This window comes from Centroberyx affinis, unplaced genomic scaffold (genome assembly GCF_046629955.1).
Source record: "Centroberyx affinis isolate AG114_WGS23_722 - 3 ecotype Tasmania unplaced genomic scaffold, CSIRO-AGI_Caff_v1 ptg002161l_1, whole genome shotgun sequence".
Lineage (NCBI taxonomy): Eukaryota > Metazoa > Chordata > Actinopteri > Beryciformes > Berycidae > Centroberyx > Centroberyx affinis.
Window position 1 is genome coordinate 4743 of NW_027280476.1, and position 22189 is coordinate 26931.

Here is a 22189-nt window from a genome sequence, read left to right on the forward strand (position 1 = left end):
GCTATCCCCTTCTCCCCACTTTCAAGGCAGTCAGAAGTTTCAATCAGCGCTTTCAATCAGTGAGTGGCTTGTCGAGCGCTACCTGAAAGATGATTCAAAGTGCCCAGTGATGGTCTGGTTAAGATCACAGACTCCGGATCCAAGGATTGAACCCTGCCAGGACTTTCTCGCCCATATCTCTCCTGCTCTGTCCTCTCAGCTTTTCTTACTGCTACAATAAATTAAATTAATAAATTAAAAACTGGGCAAAGGCTTACGATGAGGTTTTTCTTAAAGGTTGTTGTTGTTCCCATCACCAGGTGATAGATTTTGACGACGGGTCCGGCTCGGTCCTGAGGATCCAGCCCCTGAGGACCCCCAGAGACGAGGCCATTTACGAATGCCACGCCTCCAACTCCGCAGGAGAGATCACTGCCTCCACCAGGCTCAATGTGCTACGGGGTCGGTGTCAACACACACACACACACACACACACACAAGCTGTGTTTCCACCCAACTGTCGGGCTGATTTTTGATGCAAACTTTTGAAAAGCCACAAATAAACCTGAATGTAAAATGTAGCCATATTTCATGACTTATTACACAAATATGTTTTCTGTTTATCACATAATTTTGACAGTTATTGACAAAAACCTTCGATTTTAACATTCCAAATAACTTGATGCGTCCTAATTATTTGATGATTAATTCGCATAGAAATACTTGGATGGAAACCCCATCTTCATGTTATCATGGTGTCCATATAGAGGCCATCTTTTTAGATTTATGTAATATAGATATGTAATTCATTTAGCATCAGCTGACCAGTGGCTCCTCATAAATACTAATGATGAAGTTAAAATGTAGCTTGCGTTCATGAAGGTAGCCGGTCATGTTGGCGTTAGCTTGAGATTATGAATGTAGTCGAGGATGTCACCGTTCGCTGGGATCCATTAAAGGTATAATCCACTCAACATTGTTTTTTACACACTGTTGAGTCTAATGCGATGTTGTTCTGGTGATGTTATTGCAACTTCAAAACTATTTTTACAGACGAAATGGGAAGCTTGGGGGATGTTTCCTCAAATGTAGGTATGCTAGCGTCAGCCTGGGGCCACCAAGGTAGACGGTGATGTTAGTGTTCGCCGAGTCCATTAATGCAGATAGCGATGTTAGTGTTAGCTTGAGTCCATTAGGAGAACATTATGTAGTTTGAAGCTCAAGAGTGTCTTAGTGAGTGAAGCTGCTCGACTGTGGATAATCACACAGCCTGCCTTTACACGCTCGTCGGGAAAGGAAGCACTGCCTATTGTTCTCTCCTCTCTCTCTCTCTCTCTCTCTCTCTCTCTCTCTCTCTCTCTCTCTCTCTTTTGCTCCGTCTCTCCACTCTCTCCAAGGGATAATACACATAGCCTACAGTTCTTCCTCTCTGTTCTGCTCCCTTTCTCTGTCTCGTCTCTGTTTTTCTCTTCCAGAGTTCTTTCTCTCTCTCTCTCTCTCTCGCGCTCTCCCTCATTCCCTTTCTCTCTCTCCGTCTCTCTCTCTCCACATGCTCTTAGGGCCACTACACAGCAACCTCTAAATTATTCACATCAGACCACTCTTTGCATCTTCTGTACTGTTCCGCTCCATCCATCCAGAATTTCTCTGTCTCTTAGACACATGACTCGCTTCGTGTGTGAGAGTGCGTTTGTAGGTGTGTGTGTGTGTGTGCGAGTGTGTGTGTGTGTGTGTCCGAGCATGCTTACTCGTGTGTGTACATCTGTGTGTGCTCCTGCTTGTGTGTCTCTGTGTCTACTTTTCCTTTGGCCACCTTGGATGGAAACTCCTATCGCCTCTTCTTCGATCTTTATCTGTATAGAGAACATGACCACACGTGCACACACTCACACACACACACACACACACTACCTCACTCTCAATCTAAGACAGTCAGTCTTTATGTAGTGATTAGCCTCTTTCTGCTCCTCTGAGGAGTCATTGTGTTGTGGATGAATAAGAGGCCACCTGGGAGCGGCTAATAGCCCCCGATATACTGTCTGTCCAAATGTCAGTCACACGCACCGTCACAGGCACAGACACCACACCACACACACACATATACACACATGTAGGCACGCACAAAAAGTCTTGTCAGTCATGTCTCCTCGTGTCCCCTGGCTCTGTACAGAGACAGCTCCAGTGACTGACTGACTGACAGGAGGGATCCGGTGTTAAGGTCAGCCGGCTTAATTACTGGGGATTAGAACGAGGCTAATTGAAACCTTGGCTTGCAGTAAATGGCTCTGATTGGCAAAGGCTGAAATAATAATGATCTTGGGAGCATTAATGAAGGCATTTATATGCTTTAAGATCAAATGTACAGCGAGATATTATTGAGGGCTTGGTAAAAAAATGGGTGTCCTTTTGAATTAGTCTGAATTGGTACTGCTGAATTACTGAATGAAGTATTTTGTGTCTAAATGTAAGCTCTGTCTTTTAAATGCCATAAGAAAAGATGAAGTTGTGAAGTTTCAATTAATTTCTAGTCTTAAATGTGTAATCATCTTCATTCCCTGTAATATGAATCTAATCCTGTGACTCATTCATGAATGACAAAAACAGGTGCGTGTGCAGGTGCACATGCACCGCGCTCATACAGTAGTTCCCATGATTGGAAGGCCAGACTCACAGTGTTACAGCAAATCCAGCGTGCGCTGTGTGTGTATTACATTTGGGTCTCGTATAAAGAGGACAGTGTTTCGCTCAGCGGTTCCCATGATTGTGAGAGCAGGCTTTTCTACGAGCTGTGAAATGATCTGGATCTTTCACAGTGGAAACACTCAAGTCGGAGCGCATCCAAATAAAACACCGGGATGTGTGGAGGGCTCCGTCACCGAGGGGGTGTCGAGTTACGCATCTGCTCTGACCTCAGGGGGTTCTTAACTGTTCAGCAGCTCGGTCTCACACGTACACACACACACACACACGCACACACACACACACTCTAGCAGCTTTGTCCCAAACACACACTCTGGTGCTATTTACACCTGTCCCCATGATGGATAGCTCCCCGAGGGCTGGCTCTGTGTGTGTGTATGTGTATATGTGGGTGTCTGTGTGTGTGTCTGTGTGTGTGTCTGCGTGTGTGTTTTTGTGTGTGTAGCTACTGTGGTGTGGTATGGTTATCACATCAACCTCAATATTCACACAATAGCAAAATAGCTTTGTGTTATGTATTTGTATGTGGTTGAGTCTGCGTACATCTGTGTGTGTGCGTGTGTGTGTGTGTGTGTGTGTGTGTGTGTGTGTGTGTGTGTGTGTGTGTGTGTGTGTGTGTGTGTGTGTGTGTGTGTGTGTGTGTGCATTTTCACATGCATGCGTGCCTGTGTTTTTTGTGTGGTTGTAGGTTCCTGCACGCAACTGTGTGTCCACGTTTGCTACTCATTTTGTGTTTTTGTGTGTGTTTGTAGAAGAGAGAGAGAGACAGAGAGAGAGAGAGAGAGAGAGAGAGATGCACAATCTCGGTAGTAGCAGTCTAACTGTGCATCCTCCACATTCAGCCCAGTGTCCCACCCCAGGTAGATGAAATAGAATGCATTATTCCTGCCTACGAGGGGCTGGCTTTGAAGTGAGCGTTTGCATAATGAAAGCAGAGAGAATCAGGATTGTTATGCTCTATGGGTCCCTTGCGCTCTCTCTCTCTCTCTCTCTCTCTCCCTTTCTCTCTGTTTCTCTCTCCCCCTCTCTCTCTCTCTCCCTTGTTCTGTCTGTTTTTCCTCTGTCTATTTCGTTCCGTTCTGTCTCTCTATTTTGCGCGATCACCCTCTTCTGCCACCCGCCCACGCAGACGCACTCGCACACACACACACACACACACACACACACACACACACACGCAAACACCTTCTCATCTTGTTCTCTTGGTTTATTATGTCCGTGTTTCCATTTGTCGGCGTTGTGATTGATTGAAACCGGAGCTGTTAAAAGGCCACACACGCACTCGCACAGCTAGTGTCTCAGGACCCGTCGGCTTTGGTTCGATGGGCTAGTACCAGAATTAGCATCTCCTTGGCGCGGTTCAGCGCTAGGATTTCCCGTTAATGAGGCTCTGTGTGGTCGGGAGGGATAAAGTCACAAGGGATTCTGGGTATAAAAAAAAAAAAAAGAACAGGGAAAAACATTAAAATAGATCGCCTCCTTCATGAAATACAGCACAATCGCACACACACACACAAAAAGGCTCGATCACGCACACTCCCCCTGCCCATCTGTCCTTTCTCACCAGGTCTATCTTTATCCACTTTATTATGGATGACTCATGAATCTGACATTTTATCTCGCTGTTTCAGAGTGCAGCTGAGAAGAAAGTTCAGCGTTTGTTTTCGGAATCTGATTTGCTCTGTCCCTGTTTGATACCAAGGGAGAATATAGTGTCTGTTCAGTTTGATTGAGTTCAGCCCTCTTTGATCCCCCCCACCACCTCCTCCTCGTCCCCTCCCCACTCTTAAATCTCCCACTTCAATTGAATGAAGTTGGCCCACCGCCTTTGATTTCCGTTATCACAGTGAAATGACTCTTCATGTTTGATTTAATTGCCTCGGCTGTCTGTGAATTCGCATTTGATTTGCCGTCCCGAAAGGCTGTCTGTCCCAGTGGAAGTGACTTTATTGGACTCATCTATTTGATTCATACAGAGGGTGAGCCTCCAAAGAGGGCTCTGTGCAGTAGACAAAAACCCACCTCAATTGTTACTGATTCCCAGTAGAATAGACACCATTTGATTCTCAATTGATTCTTATTCGAAGAGCGGTTTGCCTAAGGCTTCCGCGAGATAGTTTGTCAGGTGGACCAAAATGTTACTTATTCTGTTTGACCTCGCTTTTTGATTCTTCTGGAGGCCTGCCTTGGGGCTGGGAAACTGTTGTGAAGCATATTTTTGAATCAAAATTTGATTCCTGTATTGGATTCTTCGTGAGGACCAGTTTCCTTTCTACCCCTCCACCCGGGAAAGACCGTAACTGCTAAGTTCAGAGCTTAACCCGTGTCCCTCCATTTCTGCAGCATCATGTTATCCACTATACTGAACACAGGCTGACGTTTCTGTTTTTGATGTTATAAGGCGAAAGCCCGAGGGCATTCCCCTGCAGTAGGTGAGCTGTGTCTAGCTGTGTCTGACTCCTGTATTTAACTCTTCCAGAGGACCAGCTGCCCTCGGGGTTCCCCACCATAGACATGGGTCCCCAGCTGAAGGTGGTGGAGCGCTCTCGGACCGCCACCATGCTCTGCGCCGCTAGCGGCAACCCCGACCCGGAAATCACCTGGTTCAAGGATTTCCTGCCGGTCAACACGTCCAATAACAACGGCCGAATCAAGCAGCTCCGCTCAGGTAACCGACGGGTTTTATCCCTCCATTCCCCTCGACCCCGCTCTTTATTTCCTCCCTTAAGTTTTTTTTCTTCCTTCTGCTTTGCTTTTATCCCTATTCTCTCTGGGCCCTCTCTCTACATCCACTCCCTCCCTCCCTTCTTCTATCTTTCCCTCCCACCCCTTTCTCTCTTTTTCTATTCCCACAATACTTCTGTTTCTCTTGCCCTCGTTCACCCTTTTCTTATTGCTGCTCCACACTCCTTCTGCCGTGGTTATTGGCTGTATTCCTCAGCTGCTCCTCTCTGCTCCCGTGGTATGAGTTGACTGTGTATGGTTGCCAACCTCCTAAACTCTTCAAGGCCTTAAAAACCGAATCCGGCGCCTCCCAACTCTCTCTGCTTTTCTCCGAACTCCCTGAGGTCTTCCTATGCAAATCACCATCATGAAAAGTTTACCTTTTTCGCTTCGCTTAAAAACCTCATAAAATCATTTGAATGCTATGCATTCATATCTCAAGAAATGTCTCCATTGAAAAGTATTTGTATAGATTCTAAAAGCTCTGTAAACTGAGGTGATGGTGGCATGTACAGCAGGAATGGCCTCTCCAAGATATCTCACTGCTGTGACTAAATGATCAAATGAACTTCTCTTTCCTCATTTCCATGGATTTGAAAGTGTGTCCCGTGTGGGCGCGACACTGACTCACAGACATCCTATCCATGTTATTTGTAGAAACACATTGACCGACTTTGTTGCATTCAAAGAGAAAGAAATGCTAAAAACAAAGTAAGAAATTCTGTTACAGTCAGCCATTCAATCCTTCTGCTGTTTCCTATAGCCACAGTAGTGTGTGAGATCGCCACATGTTGTAGCTAAGACCCCCCCCTTCCTCAGTCCTCCTCCTGCTTCCAGGGTCCAACTCTGGACCCCAAAACCCCCTCTCCTTGTGATTGGACACCCAACTCTCTGGCTTCTTTATGACTGGATAACAACCTCTCTGCTTCTGTCCCTGTTTTCATCTCTGGCTCAACCCTGTTCAGACTCCCCTCTTTGACCTTTATGTTACCAAAAAAAAAAAGAAAAGTTAGCAATTGTTACAACTCAAAATGTCAACACAAATATTTGGTATTTTAGTCTTGCTCTTCTATGTGATGATTACACAAATAGATCATGATGTTCTAGTCTTGACTTTTACAACTCTTTTTAGCACAAAGCTCTGTGTAGATAATCAATATCCTTGACCTTTTTGGAGCTCCAGTACTGTTCAAGGTGTTTCTACTAAGTCAACTCCTCTGTGTAACCAGTGGTTCCGATTGTAATGCCATGTCTATGCTGTTTCTTTTCTCTTTGTATCTTTTTAACCACAGAGTCCTTTGGTAAGTGCTTCTGTTCCGAGGCCCACACCCTCACTCTGTCTCTCTCTCTATACACACTAATGTTGCTACTGTTGCTGCTGCTGCTCACCTTTACAATACTGAGCTGTTATTAAAATGCATGGCATGCATTTTACTAACGGTCACACAGATAATATGTCACACAGACGCACACCCACACACACACTCTTAAGTAGTGTAACATAGACGCTGCACACAGGATGAACACACACACACACACACACACACACGTTTCTGTCACCCTAGAGGTAGCTGGCCTCACCCTCACCTGTGCACCTACACCCTTCCCACACCCAAAAAAACGAATATAACTTTCTCCTCACACTCACCTATTTACTCCTCTGCTCGTGCACTTATTCAATCACTCTCTTTTCCTCACTCACTCACTCAATCACTCTCTCCCCTCTACTGTATAGAGTTACCAGTCAATAAGCCATCAACTCCAGATGGCTGTTAGGTAGGATTCTAGTGGAGCCATTGTTAGAAAATCAATGGCTACTAGGTTTCAGACTGTACAGTATATATACTGAGTCCTCCTGCTAACCTGCATACCATTGCATAGAAGAAAAGGATCGATTGGCCATGTACATTTTGACTTTTTTTGCTTCAGCATAAACCAGGCAAATCAGAGGAAAATTCCACCCTTGAATACTCTTACACTATTATAAATCATCAATCTGTTAGTGCATTCCAGGAGTTATTTTTTTTTAAGTTACCTTATGTGATGTACCGACTTTCCCTCAACCTGCCTCAGTCAGCGATTTCCTACATTTCCCAGAATGCCTTTCAACAACTCCCAGAGAAGTCACCTGGACTTGTTGCATTCACTACATATAGGTGGTGAGAGAGATAGCGATAGCAGAGCAAGAGGTTTTCACATTTAGAAACTGCTAGAGTAGCGCCCTTAACTCAAAACACAACATGTCTTGTGGCTGCATTGCATTCTGGTCTATTGAAGCTGATGTCTGCAGAGAAACTGATCTCTCTTCCTCTTCTATGACGGATTTCTCCCTGTATGGTTTTTGAACATCGGTGCAAAATAGTGAGTCTAGATAGAAGCCCTCGCTCTTTTATTCTGAGGGACTGGCACCAGATAGCTGAAGAATTTTCTGCTGTTAAACTCCAAAGTAGCTGCACTGGAAGTATCTCAACACGACATCACATTGTCTACGCTTGGCCGGTTATCCGCGGGAATAAGAAAAACACACCACCAGACAACAAAATGGGCCCAGAAATGTAAAGTACATCACTTACAAAAACTGTTTTTAACAGTGTTCAAGTGTTTCAGGGTGGATTTTTCCTTCAAGAATAGAGTTCACTTACACAATCTAGTATGTGTTGTTGACTTTGCTAAATGCGCCACACTACTCTTGGACAGCATCCTAGAGAATTAAAAGAACAGAATTAGAGTAAGTCCATCCTTGCACTGACCTCATGGTTTTCGACCTGTGTGGAGGAAGAGAGCAAGTTGAGACTCAAGGCAGTTAGTAGGCCTATACTGAGACCCAGTCCACCTCTTAGAGACCCACATAACTCCCCCCGAGGAGGACTAGAGCTGTGCAGACGTGTCCTAGTGCAGCGTAGACACCGCCCACCTCCCACAGCCACATCTGCCCCTTCTGCAAGTCAATGAAGTCAAATCAATAACCCATCTCCTTATAGCTCTGTCACTGTCTGTCACTCTGTCTATCTAGTATCTGTCTCTCTCCTCTCAGGCTTATTCTGCCTTTATTTACGTTATTTATTCTGTCTTTTTCTCTCTTTTCTTTGCCTCTCTCTCTCTCTCTCTTCCTCTCACTCTCTAAGGATCTGTATATTGAGTCTTTCTCTCTAAAATTTGATTCTTCTCCTTCCCAAGCCCCCCAACCCCCCTTTTGCCCCCCCCCTTCTTTCAGTATCCCACCCTCCTTCTCCCCTTCCTCCTCCTGTGGTACTAACATTTTCTTCTTCTTCTTCCTCTCTAATCTCGTGCATTCATTGCCCACTCAGGTGGCACGCCCATACGAGGTAAGACTGCTGGGAGGACCGACACGACACAGTGGCCTGATTCCATTCCAACCCCGTAGTGTTCTGCTTCTCTCATAGATCTGAAAAGCTGTGGTTGGGTTAATCAATATGGGATTAGTCCAGGCTTGTTGTTCTCCAGTGGTTACACACTGAGACTCGGCCATAGTGGTAATACCCATCCAGCTGCTTCAGATCTGAAAGAAGTGCGTGGCGATAGCGGCCAGAGGGGGAATTGGAATTGAGCAAGCAATTCATTATACACTGACTTTTAAATCGCCTGCCCCTCCTCTCGTCTTCCGTCATCCCTTCATCCCTTCATTCCTCCATCTCAAACCTCAACCGCATTTACTCCGTAACACTTCGGAAACCCCATCGCTTCCCTCCTTCCCCATATTGTGGATCTCTCCTCCGTTTCCCCATTCCATTGATTTTAACGCCATTTCGCTTTTTACCACGTCTGCTTTGTTTTTCCGTCTTTGGCTTGTTGTGTTTTTTACGACTTTGGTTTTACTTCTCTGTTGCTGAGTTTGAGGTGACGAAGCATACTATCACTTTTCCCTCTGTTTGTTTGGTTCTTTATTCCTTTTTTTTTTTTGTGGGCCTGAGTTTGTTTCCTTCTTTCTTTTTTTTTTTGGGAGAGGGGGGTCTTGACCTGATCTTGACCCCTCCTCTCCTCCTACCTCGTCTATACGCGCCCAATCAAACGCCCCCAGTTTTGTTTTTCCCTCCCAGCTGTTATGCGCTCAGCCTGAAAAGTCCAGATGGTGAAGACTTAGACACACTTGCAGAGATGCTCGCGCACACACACACACACACACACACACACAAACCTACATTTATTCTTGTTTTTTTACCATTCAAAATCCAAATTCTTTTCTCTTTTCTGTCTCATTACTGACAAAAAGCCCCAAACAACCACTTTTTTGATAAAGTTTTTTATGGGCGCTTTTTTGCCTTACCACACCATCTGTAAAAACCTCTTGTTGACTTTTTTGACAGTTTTTCTATTTTCAGGGAGCGAGAAAGCATCGGTCCCTTTCCAAGGCTTTGCGTATGTCGTTCCTTTTTTTTGTATCTGTTGGCCTTGATGGAGGTTGGTTGATGTCTTTACCTCCTTATTGGGTGGGTTTTAAATGACATCACACTCCTGATCCCATTGGTGGATTCTAACTGGGTTGGGGATATCTTATTGCCATGGCAATAGCTTGGTCCAATTTTATCCTTTGTTTGAATTCCCTAATATAACTGTATCTCAATTTTCAGCGAAGACTTTTCAAAATACTGTATTGTGACTGGATTTCTCAACATTTTTGGCTGGTTTGTTTATTTGTGTCTGGCTTGCATGAAGAACATTCTCCGTTTTTTGTAGGCTTTCTATCAGTGCATTTTCGTTTTTTTCTTTCAATTTCCAAATAAGGCAGCTGACCCTTGTTTTGGGCGGATTTTTGCTGACACTGGTAGAAACTTGTTAATGTCTCCCCATAGATTTGGCCCCCCTTTTTAGCCCAGAGTTCAGCTTGTTTTTGCTGACCCCCCCCCCCCCCCCCCCCCCCAGTTGATCCAGACTCATTTACCCTTTTTATGCAATTCTTCCCCTTTCTATGTTGATGTGTCATTTACTATGCACAATTATGAGATGTCTTGCACGTTTGTGATTGCTCTCTCTTCCTTTCTGTCTGTCTCTCTCTCTCTCTCTCTGTCTCTCTCTCCTTCTCCATCCCTCCATCCATCCAGGTGCCCTCCAGATAGAGCTGAGTGAGGAGTCAGACCAGGGGAAGTATGAGTGTGTTGCCACCAACAGCGATGGGACACGCTATTCCACCCCAGCCAACCTCTATGTCAGAGGTAAGGGAGGGGGGGGATAACAGCCAAACTGGCAACCTGCTCTCTTAGAACCACACTCTAAGTACAGCGCTTCAATTTTAGGGTTGCTGGATGTGCAAATTGAGAAATCTAAAAAATTTTTACATTCTAGTGAATAAAAATGATCTATTAGGCTTGTGCATTTATCATATTAATGATATTAATGAAACCTGCTGTGTTATATTCTTTGCCATAAAGCCAGATAGTGCCAAGTCGTAAAGCAGGATGGTTCTTAAATGGGAGACGCCTTTACTTCCTTTGAGGGAGGGCTGAATGTCTCACCCAGGCTATTAATCTCTCCGCCCTCCCTTCTTAGCCTTTAGACCTCAGAGAAAAACCAAATCATTCTCTGGTTAAGACTCGGGTTTCTCCCCAAATCTGACAGGCAGCTCACCTCCTCAGGCACTGTTTCCCTCTCTGGTCCTTCTCACACACACACACACACACACACACATACACGGACACACACAAATACCCACCAAAATGTTTGAATCTCGGAGACGTTTTTGTTCCCCGGGCCCTTTGCTCTGTTGTCTGCCCGGCGAAAAAAAAAAAAAAAACAGCTTTAAACAGCGTAGCATGCTTTTCTGACTCTAACATCGCTCCCAGGGATAAGAAACACACACAATTGGATGCGCACACACACACACTACACACACACACACATCTATGTCATACGCTAAAAATACATAAATAAACACACACAACGCGCACACATACACAAACACCACAGAGTCAGTGATGTGAGTCTAACAGTGCTTGCAGGGCCAGTAAAATCTTGCAGTGCTGCTCAGTGAGTGTTTGACAGGCGGTCTATGGAGACAGCCAGCAGTGGAGGCCGCCTTAAACTGGAAGCCTTCAGCCAACACACTGACTGTGGCCTTCTCTCTTTCTCCTCTGTCCTCTCCCCTCTCCCTCTCTCCTCCTTTCTTCCTTCCCCCGTCTTCATCTTCTCTCTCCTCTCCCCTCTGCTTTCCCTCTCCGCTCCGCTGCCGCCTCGCCGCGTCTCCGGCTCTCTCTCTTCTCTGATGTGTTCTGTTTGCCTTCCTCTCTCTCTTTTCTCTCCCTTTTCTCTGCCTCCTCCCGCCGCGCTCTGTCCTCCCTCCCTCCTCTCCAGAGCTGCGAGAAGGTTGGTATACAGTAACGACAGTGTGGCTTTTTGGGGCCTTTTGTCTCTCCCGAGTATTTCCCTTTCTTCCATGAAGCTGCCATTTGTGCTTGTGCCTCTGCTTTATGTGCCGTATTGATGCCCTGAACCTGCCTGTGCAGTTTGCTCCTTTGAGATAAACTGTACCCTGTGTACTTGTTGTTGTGTTTTTTTTTTGTTGTTGTGTTTTTTTCTGTGAGTGCATGTGTGTTTGCTGTGCGGTTTTTTCTTTTTGTGAGTATCTTTTGTGTTTCACTTCATCAAATATTTAATGGTGCACACCTAAAAAAAAAAACACCATGAATAAAACATTTTGATATCACATGCTGGCGACTATCTGTGTTTTTTCATGCTTCAAAGCCTGAACGCCGTGCAACTTGTCCCACCCAAAAGCACGAAAAATAATCATCTACAGTCATCCACACTGCATATAACCTAATTGTAACCCGTTGCACATCACATCACATCACATCACATCAACCCGCTCGCTAATCGCCTCTCTTCCTTTGCGGTCCCAGTGCGCCGTGTCCCGCCGCGGTTCTCCATCCCCCCCGCCGACAGCGAGATCATGCCGGGGGGCAACGTCAACATCACCTGCGTGGCGGTGGGCTCCCCCATGCCGTACGTGAAGTGGATGCTGGGGGCGGAGGACCTGACGCCCGAGGACGACATGCCCATCGGCCGCAACGTCCTGGAGCTGACCGACGTGCGGCAGTCCAACAACTACACGTGCGTCGCCATGTCGACGCTGGGCGTGATCGAGGCCGTGGCGCAGATCATCGTCAAAGGTGGGCGAGGCGATCGGCACGCGTGCGAGGAGGCGAGGGGGGGAGGGAGGGCTGGTGGGAGGGGGGAGGGAGGATGGGGCGGGTGGGGGTGGGGAGAGCGCTCATGCATGTGCAACAAAGAGTAGAAGAGACTAAGTGACGGTTTGACCTTGCCTCCAGTAACACTTTGGTTATCACTTTAGTCGAAAGGGCACCGCAGTTTTTTAAGGGGGGGAAAAAAAAGAACGCAACCTTCATCCTCCCCTCTCCTTTCTGTGGATGTGTACCCGGAGTATAGAAAAAGGAAAATAATTTCCACTACAAAAGAGATATAAAGTATCCCTCCCCCCTCTCCCTCTCTCTCTCAGCTCTGCCCAAGGCTCCCGGCACTCCTGTGGTGACAGAGAGAACTGCAACGAGCATTACTCTCACCTGGGACTCTGGCAACCCTGAACCTGTGTCCTACTACATCATACAGGTGAGTTACAGACACACACACACACACGCGTGCACACACACACACACACACACACACACACACACACACACACATCACATTTTGCACTCACCCAAGCACATTAATAACATTAACAAGATGGTTAAAGCTGCACTAGGCAGGCATCTTATCAGCCTAAATCACAAAGTGGGGCTGCAGCAGAGAAAATTGTCCCATTCCCAGTAATTGAGACGCTTCCTCCTATTTTCCCAAATGAAATTCTGTTGTTGAGTATGGACACTTCTTCACCCACAGGAACAAATTGACGAGCTTTAGAGCGAAATACAAACTGCTAAGTAGCAGCGATCAAGCGCTCCGTCCATAGAAAACTGGACTCACCAACATTAGATCTTGTGCTTCTCCTGTCCCTTTTAGTATCCTTTGCTATAAGCAAAAGCATCAGAGATCAGCTGGGCAAGCATGATATGTGCACTTTACTGGCGTCACATTACATGATTTCTGGGTATTGAACCATGCATAGTTGCCTAGCGCAGCTTTAAATACGTCCTTCCTCTCCCTCCATCTCCCTTTCTGTCTCTCCTGCCCTCTCCAGCACCGCTCCAAAGGCTCAGAGGACCCCTACAAAGAGATCGACGGCATCGCCACGACGCGCTACAGCGTGGGCGGCCTCAGCCCGTACTCCCACTACGACTTCCGGGTGGCGGCGGTCAACACCATCGGCCAGGGCCCGTCCAGCGAGGTGGTGGAGGCCCGCACGGCCGAGCAGGCCCCCTCCTCGCCCCCGAGACAGGTCAGGGAGAGCGCCTGAATGGATAAAGCAGAATTATGGTTAGGTTTAAACGCCCCATGAAACGGCATCTTTACTTCCTTGATTTGATGCATTACCTGTTGAAACAGGATGTTGGGTCGGGACATAACGTAGTGAGGAATCATTCAGTAAACCAATGGAATATCAGTCAGGTAGAGAAAGGCAGTTTTTTTTTATAGGAGGGGTGCAGAGGGGCGGGATTGTTCAAAAATCCGATGGTTTTATTGGTTAGAAGTTTATGTTTACGCCTACTGGTACAGCATGAGGTCACCATTAAAAATACACGTTTTCCAGGAAGTAAAAGTAATGGGAGTTAATTTCATGGGGACTTTAAATGAATGTTAACACGTATAGTGTATATGAGTGAATTAAATTAAATAATTTCCCTTGAATAAAATCTATTTTGATTACTGAGTCTGGTAATGTAACACAGCACCTCCTACTGATTTCCCTTTGATTGAATCTTTACTTTGACATTTGTCCTGAAGGAGACCTGTTGCGAAGTATAACCACACAATGTTAGAAAAACAAGTTGATTTCACCTTAACTCTGAGTCATTATGTCCGTTTCCCTCAGAAACGCTTCACCTAATTGACTGTTATATGATTAACTGCCTCTTATTCTGATTAACACGCCAGCATTTTACATAAATCTTGATTACATTCTGTAATTTACAAGCACGGGTCTCAAATTGCCCCCCCCCCCCCCCCCCCCCCCCCCCCCCCGTTCTCTGTAAAGTTAACCTGTTGTCTCTCAGCCCCGGTTTCAGCAAAATTAGCTCCAGTGAAGTTTCAGTACATTTCATCACTGACAGTTCTGCTGAAGTTTTCCCTGCTGTTCGTCCTCCAGGTCAGAGGTCGCATGCTGAGCACCACAACAGCTATCATCCACTGGGATGAGCCGGAGGAGGCCAACGGACAGGTGGTGGGCTACAGAGTCTACTACACCTCTGACAACACACTGCCAGTCAACCAGGTGTGTCCCTGCATGTGTGTGTGTGTGTGTGTGTGTGCGCGTGGATGACTTTGCTCTGCTACTTTGTTCCTTTGTGTTAACCGCTGATGGTCTGTGTTGTCTGGGTGTGTGTGTGTGTGTGTGTGTGTGTGTGCGCATCCATGTGTATTGTGCTGAGCAGTGGGAGAAGCAGATGGTGCGCAGCGCTAACTTCATCACCATCCAGGGCCTGATTCCTAACAAGACCTATTACATCAGAGTCCTGGCCTTCACCTCTGTAGGGGACGGACCCCTGTCCCAGGACCTGCAGATCATAGCCAAGACTGGAGGTAGGAGACGGGGCGTGTGGGAAGGTCATGTGTATGTGTGTGTGTGTGTGTGTGTGTGTGTGTGTGTGTGTGTGTGTGAGAGAGAGAGAGAGAGAGAGAGAGAGAGAGACGCAGCAACCCAGTTCCTCTGTCCAGGCACTGACTCTCACACACACACACACACACACACACACACCTAGACTGATATTCATCTTGATGCTTTGGCAACATTGTCTGTGAACTTTCATGCCAATAAAGCACATTGAATTGAATTGAATTGAGAGATAAGACACAATAGCATCTATTAAATGGCATATACGAAAGTCCTGACCTCGCCTTTACTAATCCTGTCTTTCCCCAACTCTCTTTAGTTCCATCCCAGCCGTCAGACTTTAAGGGCGAGGCCAAGTCAGAGACCAGCATCCTGCTGTCCTGGGTGGCCCCGCCCCAGAGTGGCCCCGACAACCAGATCACAGGATATGAACTGGTCTACCGACGAGCCGACGACACAGAGGAGGTGAGGAGGGAGGGGCGGAGGGCCTGGACTAGTAAACTCATGGATGGTTGGATGGATGGAGGATGCATGGATGGATCAGTGGATGGATGGAGTGAGGGCTGGGCAGGCAGAAAGATGATCAAAACCTGATCTGTGTCCGCTGTGCCTGTGTCGCTGTCTCCCTTCCCCTTTAGAAGAAGGTGAGCTTTGAGCCCACCACCTCCTACCTGCTGAAGAACCTGAAGCCGTTCTCCACCTACACCTTCCAGCTGGCTGCCAGGAGCAAGCATGGGATCGGAGCATACACCAACGAGGTGTCCATCGACACGCCGCAGACACGTAGGTCCAAGCACACGCACGGCTGAGTGGGAGTGTGTGTGTGTGTGTGTGTGAGAGAGAGAGAGAGAGAGAGAGAGAGAGAGAGAGAAACAGGTGTCATTTTTGACAATGCAAAAATAAGAATACATCAGAATTACATTCAATGCAAAGTTTGACATCACAACTTCTATGGTATAATGGTAAAACGTTTGCCAATTGGCAGAATGGCTTTTTTGCATTGTCAGAATGGGGCCATCATGAATCCAGACCTTAACAGACCTCAGATTCAGTATTTCAACAAATATAGCACTAAACAACTCAATGATGATTGACAGCTCAGTAATACGTAATTTGTTGGCCATGAATCTGAGGTCTGTTAGAAACTCAGTTAAAAAAACAAAGGTAAGAGGTCAAAGGTTTGTAGCTAGAAATGAGAACATCGTCATGGATCAAGCACAGAGGCTTGACTAGGCTATAAGGACAAGTACGTTATGGACAGGTATGTTTTTGTGTTTAATGTCAGCTGTAGTCAGTGTTTGTGTGTTGCATCTATCTTTTAACTCATTCACTCGTTTTCATTAGTCAATATCTCCATCAAATGGAAGTTGACACCCGTCATTCAGTATGTTCGTTCAGTCACCTTGCTTTCTAGTCACAGGGTCATTTTCTTTAGGGCCTCGGGTCGCCAGTGTTTTGTTTTCATTTTATGTTTCTTTGTTTTTTGTTCTCTGTCTCTCGTCTGCTCATCGTCATCCCCATTCCTCCACTGCAAACCTCACTCCCTCACCTCTCCACCCACCCAACAACGAATTGCACACACAACCAATAACATTTACCCAAACAACCCCTGCCTCCTCCAAACTGGCCAATCAGTTCCTTCAGCACCTCCCCAGGAGGTTGCATGCACCAGTCCCAGTTCTACCAGCATCCTGGTAAGTTGGGCTCCGCCCCCTGTGGAGTTTCAGAACGGCGTCATTACGGGATACTCCATCCAGTACTCCACCACCGAGGGCAACAAAACCTCAAAAAGAGTCGATGGGATTCCACCGGAAAGTTCTCCATACCTGCTGGAAAACCTAGAGAAGTGGACGGAGTACGGCGTAACGGTACGGGCGCAGACGGAAGCCGGAGAGGGGCCGGAAAGTTTACAGCTGCTTATCCGCACCGAGGAAGATGGTACGTTCCCAAACCACCACCACCCCCCCCGTGCCTGTCTTAGGATGATCCGCACTACTAACAATGGCTTCCTCAGACCCTCTAACATAACCTCCTAATGAGCTCAAAGCATCCTAAACTAACAGCAAGCTGCTTCTACCGGCCAATAAACGCACGCCCAGTCTTGAGCTGCGACCCAAAAGGACGGTGAATTTTAGGGAAACCGCTGTTAAACCCTCCGATTCTGAAAACCTTTCCTCTTTTTTCCCTCGCAAAACTGTTAGAACCTCCAACATCCGGAGATCTCCCCCTGCTAGTCCCTCACCGCTGCTTTTTCTCTTGTCAACAGCAACCCTTTTTTTCTCCAGCAGCTGTTTTTATCCTCTTTTTTACTGGCACCTTTTTCCACATTTTGCTTTTTCTTCTAAAAAAAACCCCCTCTTTTTGAGAAAAGGGATGGTTGGATTACCTCTCTTTAAAGATCCTCTTGTGAAAATCCCAAATGTGGGCGAACAGTATGCCCCCCCCCCACCCACCCACAGCCCCACTAACAATACCAAGACAAATCCTTTGGCTGGAAGCACTTCTGTATAAGGAGTGTTGTATTAACCTGTAGCTGCACCTTGGGCTTCCCCTTACCTTGGCTTTTCCTACTGACAATCTGTTTGAATACATAACTAACTTCAATCAATACAATATGTTGTAATATGCAATATATTCAGCTGTACTTTTGATATTCCTGCAAGATACTCCCTATACTTTCAGCGATCCAAATAAGAAATATACTTTTTCTGACTCCAGCTTTGTTTAGAGTGTTTATCCGTGGGTCAATCAGATTGCAAGAGGTGGCTTGAGTTTTTCTCACAGTATTTTTTTTGGGTGAAGTGTAGTTCTTGGCAGCATGAGAGAGGTTTTTCTTGATAACAGTATTTTCTCTTTGACTGCCTGCCACTGTTTATCTGCCCCGGGCAACAAATCCTTTTCTATCTGCCATTCTTATCTTTCTCTACATTTGCTTCTTATCCTCCACTGCTTTTTTCCTCCATGTTTTTTCCTCAAGCACTCTCATTTTTTTTTTTTTACTATTTTGACTTTTTTTTTTTCCCTCCAGACATCAGGGCAGCTTTTAGACTTTTTTTGTAGGGTTGTATTTTTAAATTTTTCCATCTTCCGAGCATTTTTTTATCTGCCCCCCCAAAAATCCATTTTTGATAAAAACTTGTTTCGCTAAAGAGAGGGCCTTTACCCCAGAGGTTTATGAGTATCCATCATCTGTGACCCTTGACCTCTATCCCACAATGCATTTCTAGTTCCCAGCGGTCCTCCGCGAGGGGTGGAGGCGGAGACCGTGAACGCCTCGGCCGTTAGGGTGACATGGCGGGCGCCGGCGCCCGAGCGGCAGCACGGTCAGATCCGAGGCTACCAAGTCCACTATGTGAGGATGAACTACGGCGAGCCTCAGGGCCAGCCCCTCATCAAGGACATCCTCATAGAGGACTCCCAGGTGACACCACCTTATACTCTACCAACTGAACTGTGTAATCAATTGCTAAAAAAAGCCTAATTATGCTTTCTCACAGGGGGTGCATAATACTCTGGTTACTGTGAATAATCAGATTAAGGTGATAGTGAACATTCAGATTAAAGTGATAGTGAATAATCAGATTAAGATGATAGTGAATAATCAGGTTAAAATGATCTTGAATAATCAATTTAAGGTGATATACTGAATAATCAGATTAAGGTGATACTGAATAATCAGATTATGGTGATATTGAATAATCAGATTAAGGCGATCATGAATAATCAGATTAAGGTGATACTGAATAATCAGATTAAGGTGATAGTGAATAATCAGATTAAGATTATAGTGAATAATCAGATGAAGGTAATAGTGAATAATCAGATTAAGGTGATAGTGAATAATCAGATTAAGGTGATAGTTGGACTAAAACAGTAAAGAAATAACATGATTATCCCCAGTATCCTGGGTTTATATGGGTTTATTTGATAGATTTGTTTTGATAGAAGGTTGTGACACAATCAGAGCCAATCTGCGGCCATCTAGGTATCAGATTAAAAATGTTATAACATTTTCGTCTGATTGTTTTGGTGTCTTTGCTGTTGATGCGCTTACAACAACGCAACACACAATGCAACAAACAGTCCAACAAACAATCCGTCTGTGACTGTTTTTTGACACATGCACACATTTAAGAAACTGAATAAACTCAGGCTAAATTGTGTAAAGATTGAGAAAAAATCTAGGTGTGCATAACCAGATTATGCTTTTACTGATTCTGTTTTTACACTGTTTAATAGACTAAGGCCTGTATGTGACAACTGCTGTAGTCTGAATATTGCCTTAAACTGGTTGAGATCAGATTTTAATATGCATGTAAACTTTAGCAAATTTCCCTCCAGGATAAATAAAGTATGTTTCTACCTATCTAAACATACCCACTGACGTACAAAGTGATACTTCTGTAGCTCCATATTTGTTTCAATAACAAGATATTAGATGTTACTTGCCACTTGAGTATAGCACAGATAAGAATGAAGATGTATTTTAAATCATACCCCAAATATTCAGTATTGTGTGTTTCTCTCCTCTTTGTTTTCTCTTTCCTCCCTACTGTTCCATCACTCAGTGGGAATACGATGACTCAACTCAATATGTGAGTAAACCTATTTTTTAAACCTATTATTTAACAATAACAATAATGAAGCATGGAGAGTAGATGAGTCATATTTATTAGATGGTAGCATTAAAACCTCATAAGGCTGGGGCTAGAGCTTAACACCCAGCAGGAGGTCGCTCTCTCATTTTGGCGTTCTGTGTACTCCAGGATTTTTTTAATAAAGGAGCCTGGAAAGATACATAGATGACTGATGACATGAGTCACCCGTGGATATTGCTGTGGTCTGTTATTAAAAAATACTGGTATTATTTATGGTTTTCACATTCCAGGAATCAAGAAAATGTGGTGTGTTTTAGTGGAAGCAGGTCTGAATGAGTTTTGAGCTATATAGGAATAGCTCCATGTAGTTAATTGATACATTTTGTGTTGCGAGATGATTCGATATTGTAGTTGTTTTGAGTTCTGAGCATTTTGGAGATATTCCCATATAGTATATTGGCTTACAAACCCAAGAGCAGCAACTGCATGAGCAATAAAAAAGAGAAAAATAACTTAAAAGTTTATCTCCTGTTCCAACAAAAAGTATTGTTGGTACAGAAGAGAGCAGAATAACATTTAATAGTGTTGGTAGGTAGAGTTGTTTAGGTAGAGTTGTTTCTTGAGAGTTTGATCCATTTTTTCGGAGTGTATTAAACGCACCAAAAGCAGTTGGCTTTGTGCAGCAGTGCAGGTGACCATGGTGTTGTGTCTTGCAGGAGGTGGTTCTTGGCGACCTGAAGGCGGACACTGCCTACTCTGTGTCAGTGGGGGCTTACACTGCCAAGGGGGACGGTGCTCGCAGCAAACCCCAGACGGTCTGCACCGCCCTGCCGCGTAAGTGTCAACACCGAAGGGCACAGGCCAACCCATGCGCACACACATATTAAAAAAAAATTAATCCCTAGTAATGATCTGTGAGAATATAGCATCACTAATGATCATTAGAGGCCATTAAATCACTGAATGGGCTCTGTCTCATTCTATCTCACCTTGTCATGCCAGTAAGAGGCCAATAGGTTTAGAAAATCCCTATCTATTGGCACCGTGGTATTAATCATATTTTGCAATTTTGCCTGAGGTCATCAATAATGTGCTTTGTAATTATCGTCTAATTATCATTTTCTTACCGTCACTTTCTCTCTCCCTCTCTCTCTGTCTCTCCCTCTCCACAGTGCCTGAGAAGCCCAAGCTGGTGGTGAGCGCCACTGACGCAGGCACCGCTCTGCTCCAGTGGCACCCGCCCCCCGACCCCCCCACCCCACTCCTGGGCTACCGCCTCACCTTCGGCCGCGTCGACGTACTCCCCTTCACGGTGGTGGAGTTCCCCACCAAGGAGAACCGCTACACGGCCCAGGATGTTCACAAGGGGGCCGACTACGTATTCCGACTCTCCGCCCGCAACAAGATGGGCTACGGAGAGGAGGCGGTGAAGGAGGTGACCACGCCGGAAGACGCCCCCGGGGGATACCCGGAGAACATCATCTCCGAGGGGGCCTCCGCCGCCTCCATCCGGCTCGCGTGGAAATCGGTGCCCCTGATTGAGCAAAACGGGAAAATCGTGAAGTACTCGGTGCTGTACAAGGATATAAACAGTAGAGGGAACGCCTCGGAGGTTGTGGTGGCAGCTCCAGGGTCCAGTGTTTTGTTGGAGGGCCTGAGTGCCGACACAGTGTATGATGTCAGGGTGTGCGCGTTCACGGCTGTCGGCCCCGGGCCGTACAGCCCCAGTGTCCAGTTTAGGACGCAGCCGCTAGACCAAGGTAGGACACACGCTAACATACATACACACACACACACACATTCCAACAATCCATCTTCATTGCTCAGGACGCTCAGTTCATAGAATCACTGGTTTATGTTTGTACGTGTGTATTCTCTGTCTTCAAGCTTAACATACGTGTATACATGTGTGTCCGTGTGCACACTCAGTCCCACACACACATACAAACACACTCACAGAAACACAAACAGACAATCTGGCTACAACATCCTAAGTGTCCTTTGTTGTTGTCTTGTCACTGTAGTCTTAGAGTCCCAGTCCTTTTCCCAAACCAAGGTAAGAGAACAGTCTTGGGCAAGTATCCCTATCCAGTCACTCTGAGTGTTGATCAGACCAGTACTAGACTAGCACTAAACCAGTCTGAGACTGGTACTAGAGGATGATACACAGGTAAGATCATCATGTTTGGTTCTATAGTGAGACTGAAGGGGACTGTGGAGTCATTTTAATGTGTTTTTGTTTTTGTTTTGTTTTTTTATTTGTGCCTCAGTGTTTGCCACCAACTTCAGAGTGAAGGCTGCCATGAAGAACTCTGTTCTCCTGTCCTGGGAGATCCGAGACAAGAACCCCGCCCAGCCCTTCACTGTAAGTGCATTTTGTAGTTCCTGTAGTGCCATATTGTGTGTCTTACCCTAGGTGTACAATTTAAAGTCACAGTAAATTCGCATTTTGAGAGCATCTGGATTCCGTAATATGATAATATGATGTTTTTCCTGGTGAAACAGG

General features: G+C 45.7%; 1 protein-coding gene across 17 annotated transcripts in view; it reads left to right on the plus strand.

The window, feature by feature from the left end:
• Nucleotides 1-299: 299 nt before the first annotated feature.
• ptprdb (protein tyrosine phosphatase receptor type Db) overlaps nt 300-22189 on the plus strand; it is a 48615-nt gene continuing 26725 nt past the window's right edge. For 4 of the 17 annotated variants that reach the window (XM_071532051.1, XM_071532054.1, XM_071532050.1 and 1 more), the window contains exons 1-19: nt 300-441; nt 5159-5347; nt 6696-6704; nt 8712-8729; nt 10464-10574; nt 11710-11721; nt 12258-12527; nt 12875-12984; nt 13556-13753; nt 14621-14746; nt 14907-15054; nt 15405-15550; nt 15724-15868; nt 16721-17023; nt 18313-18506; nt 19654-19680; nt 20400-20517; nt 20856-21443; nt 21954-22048. In XM_071532051.1, coding sequence (XP_071388152.1) covers nt 5194-5347; nt 6696-6704; nt 8712-8729; nt 10464-10574; nt 11710-11721; nt 12258-12527; nt 12875-12984; nt 13556-13753; nt 14621-14746; nt 14907-15054; nt 15405-15550; nt 15724-15868; nt 16721-17023; nt 18313-18506; nt 19654-19680; nt 20400-20517; nt 20856-21443; nt 21954-22048 — 2772 coding nt within the window. In that variant the 5' untranslated portion in view covers nt 300-441; nt 5159-5193. Of the gene's footprint in view, nt 442-5158; nt 5348-6695; nt 6705-8711; nt 8730-9751; nt 9761-10463; nt 10575-11709; nt 11722-12257; nt 12528-12874; nt 12985-13555; nt 13754-14620; nt 14747-14906; nt 15055-15404; nt 15551-15723; nt 15869-16720; nt 17024-18312; nt 18507-19653; nt 19681-20399; nt 20518-20855; nt 21444-21953; nt 22049-22189 lie in introns of all 17 variants that reach the window. The other 13 variants (XM_071532057.1, XM_071532056.1, XM_071532055.1 and 10 more) reach the window with 8 other exon arrangements.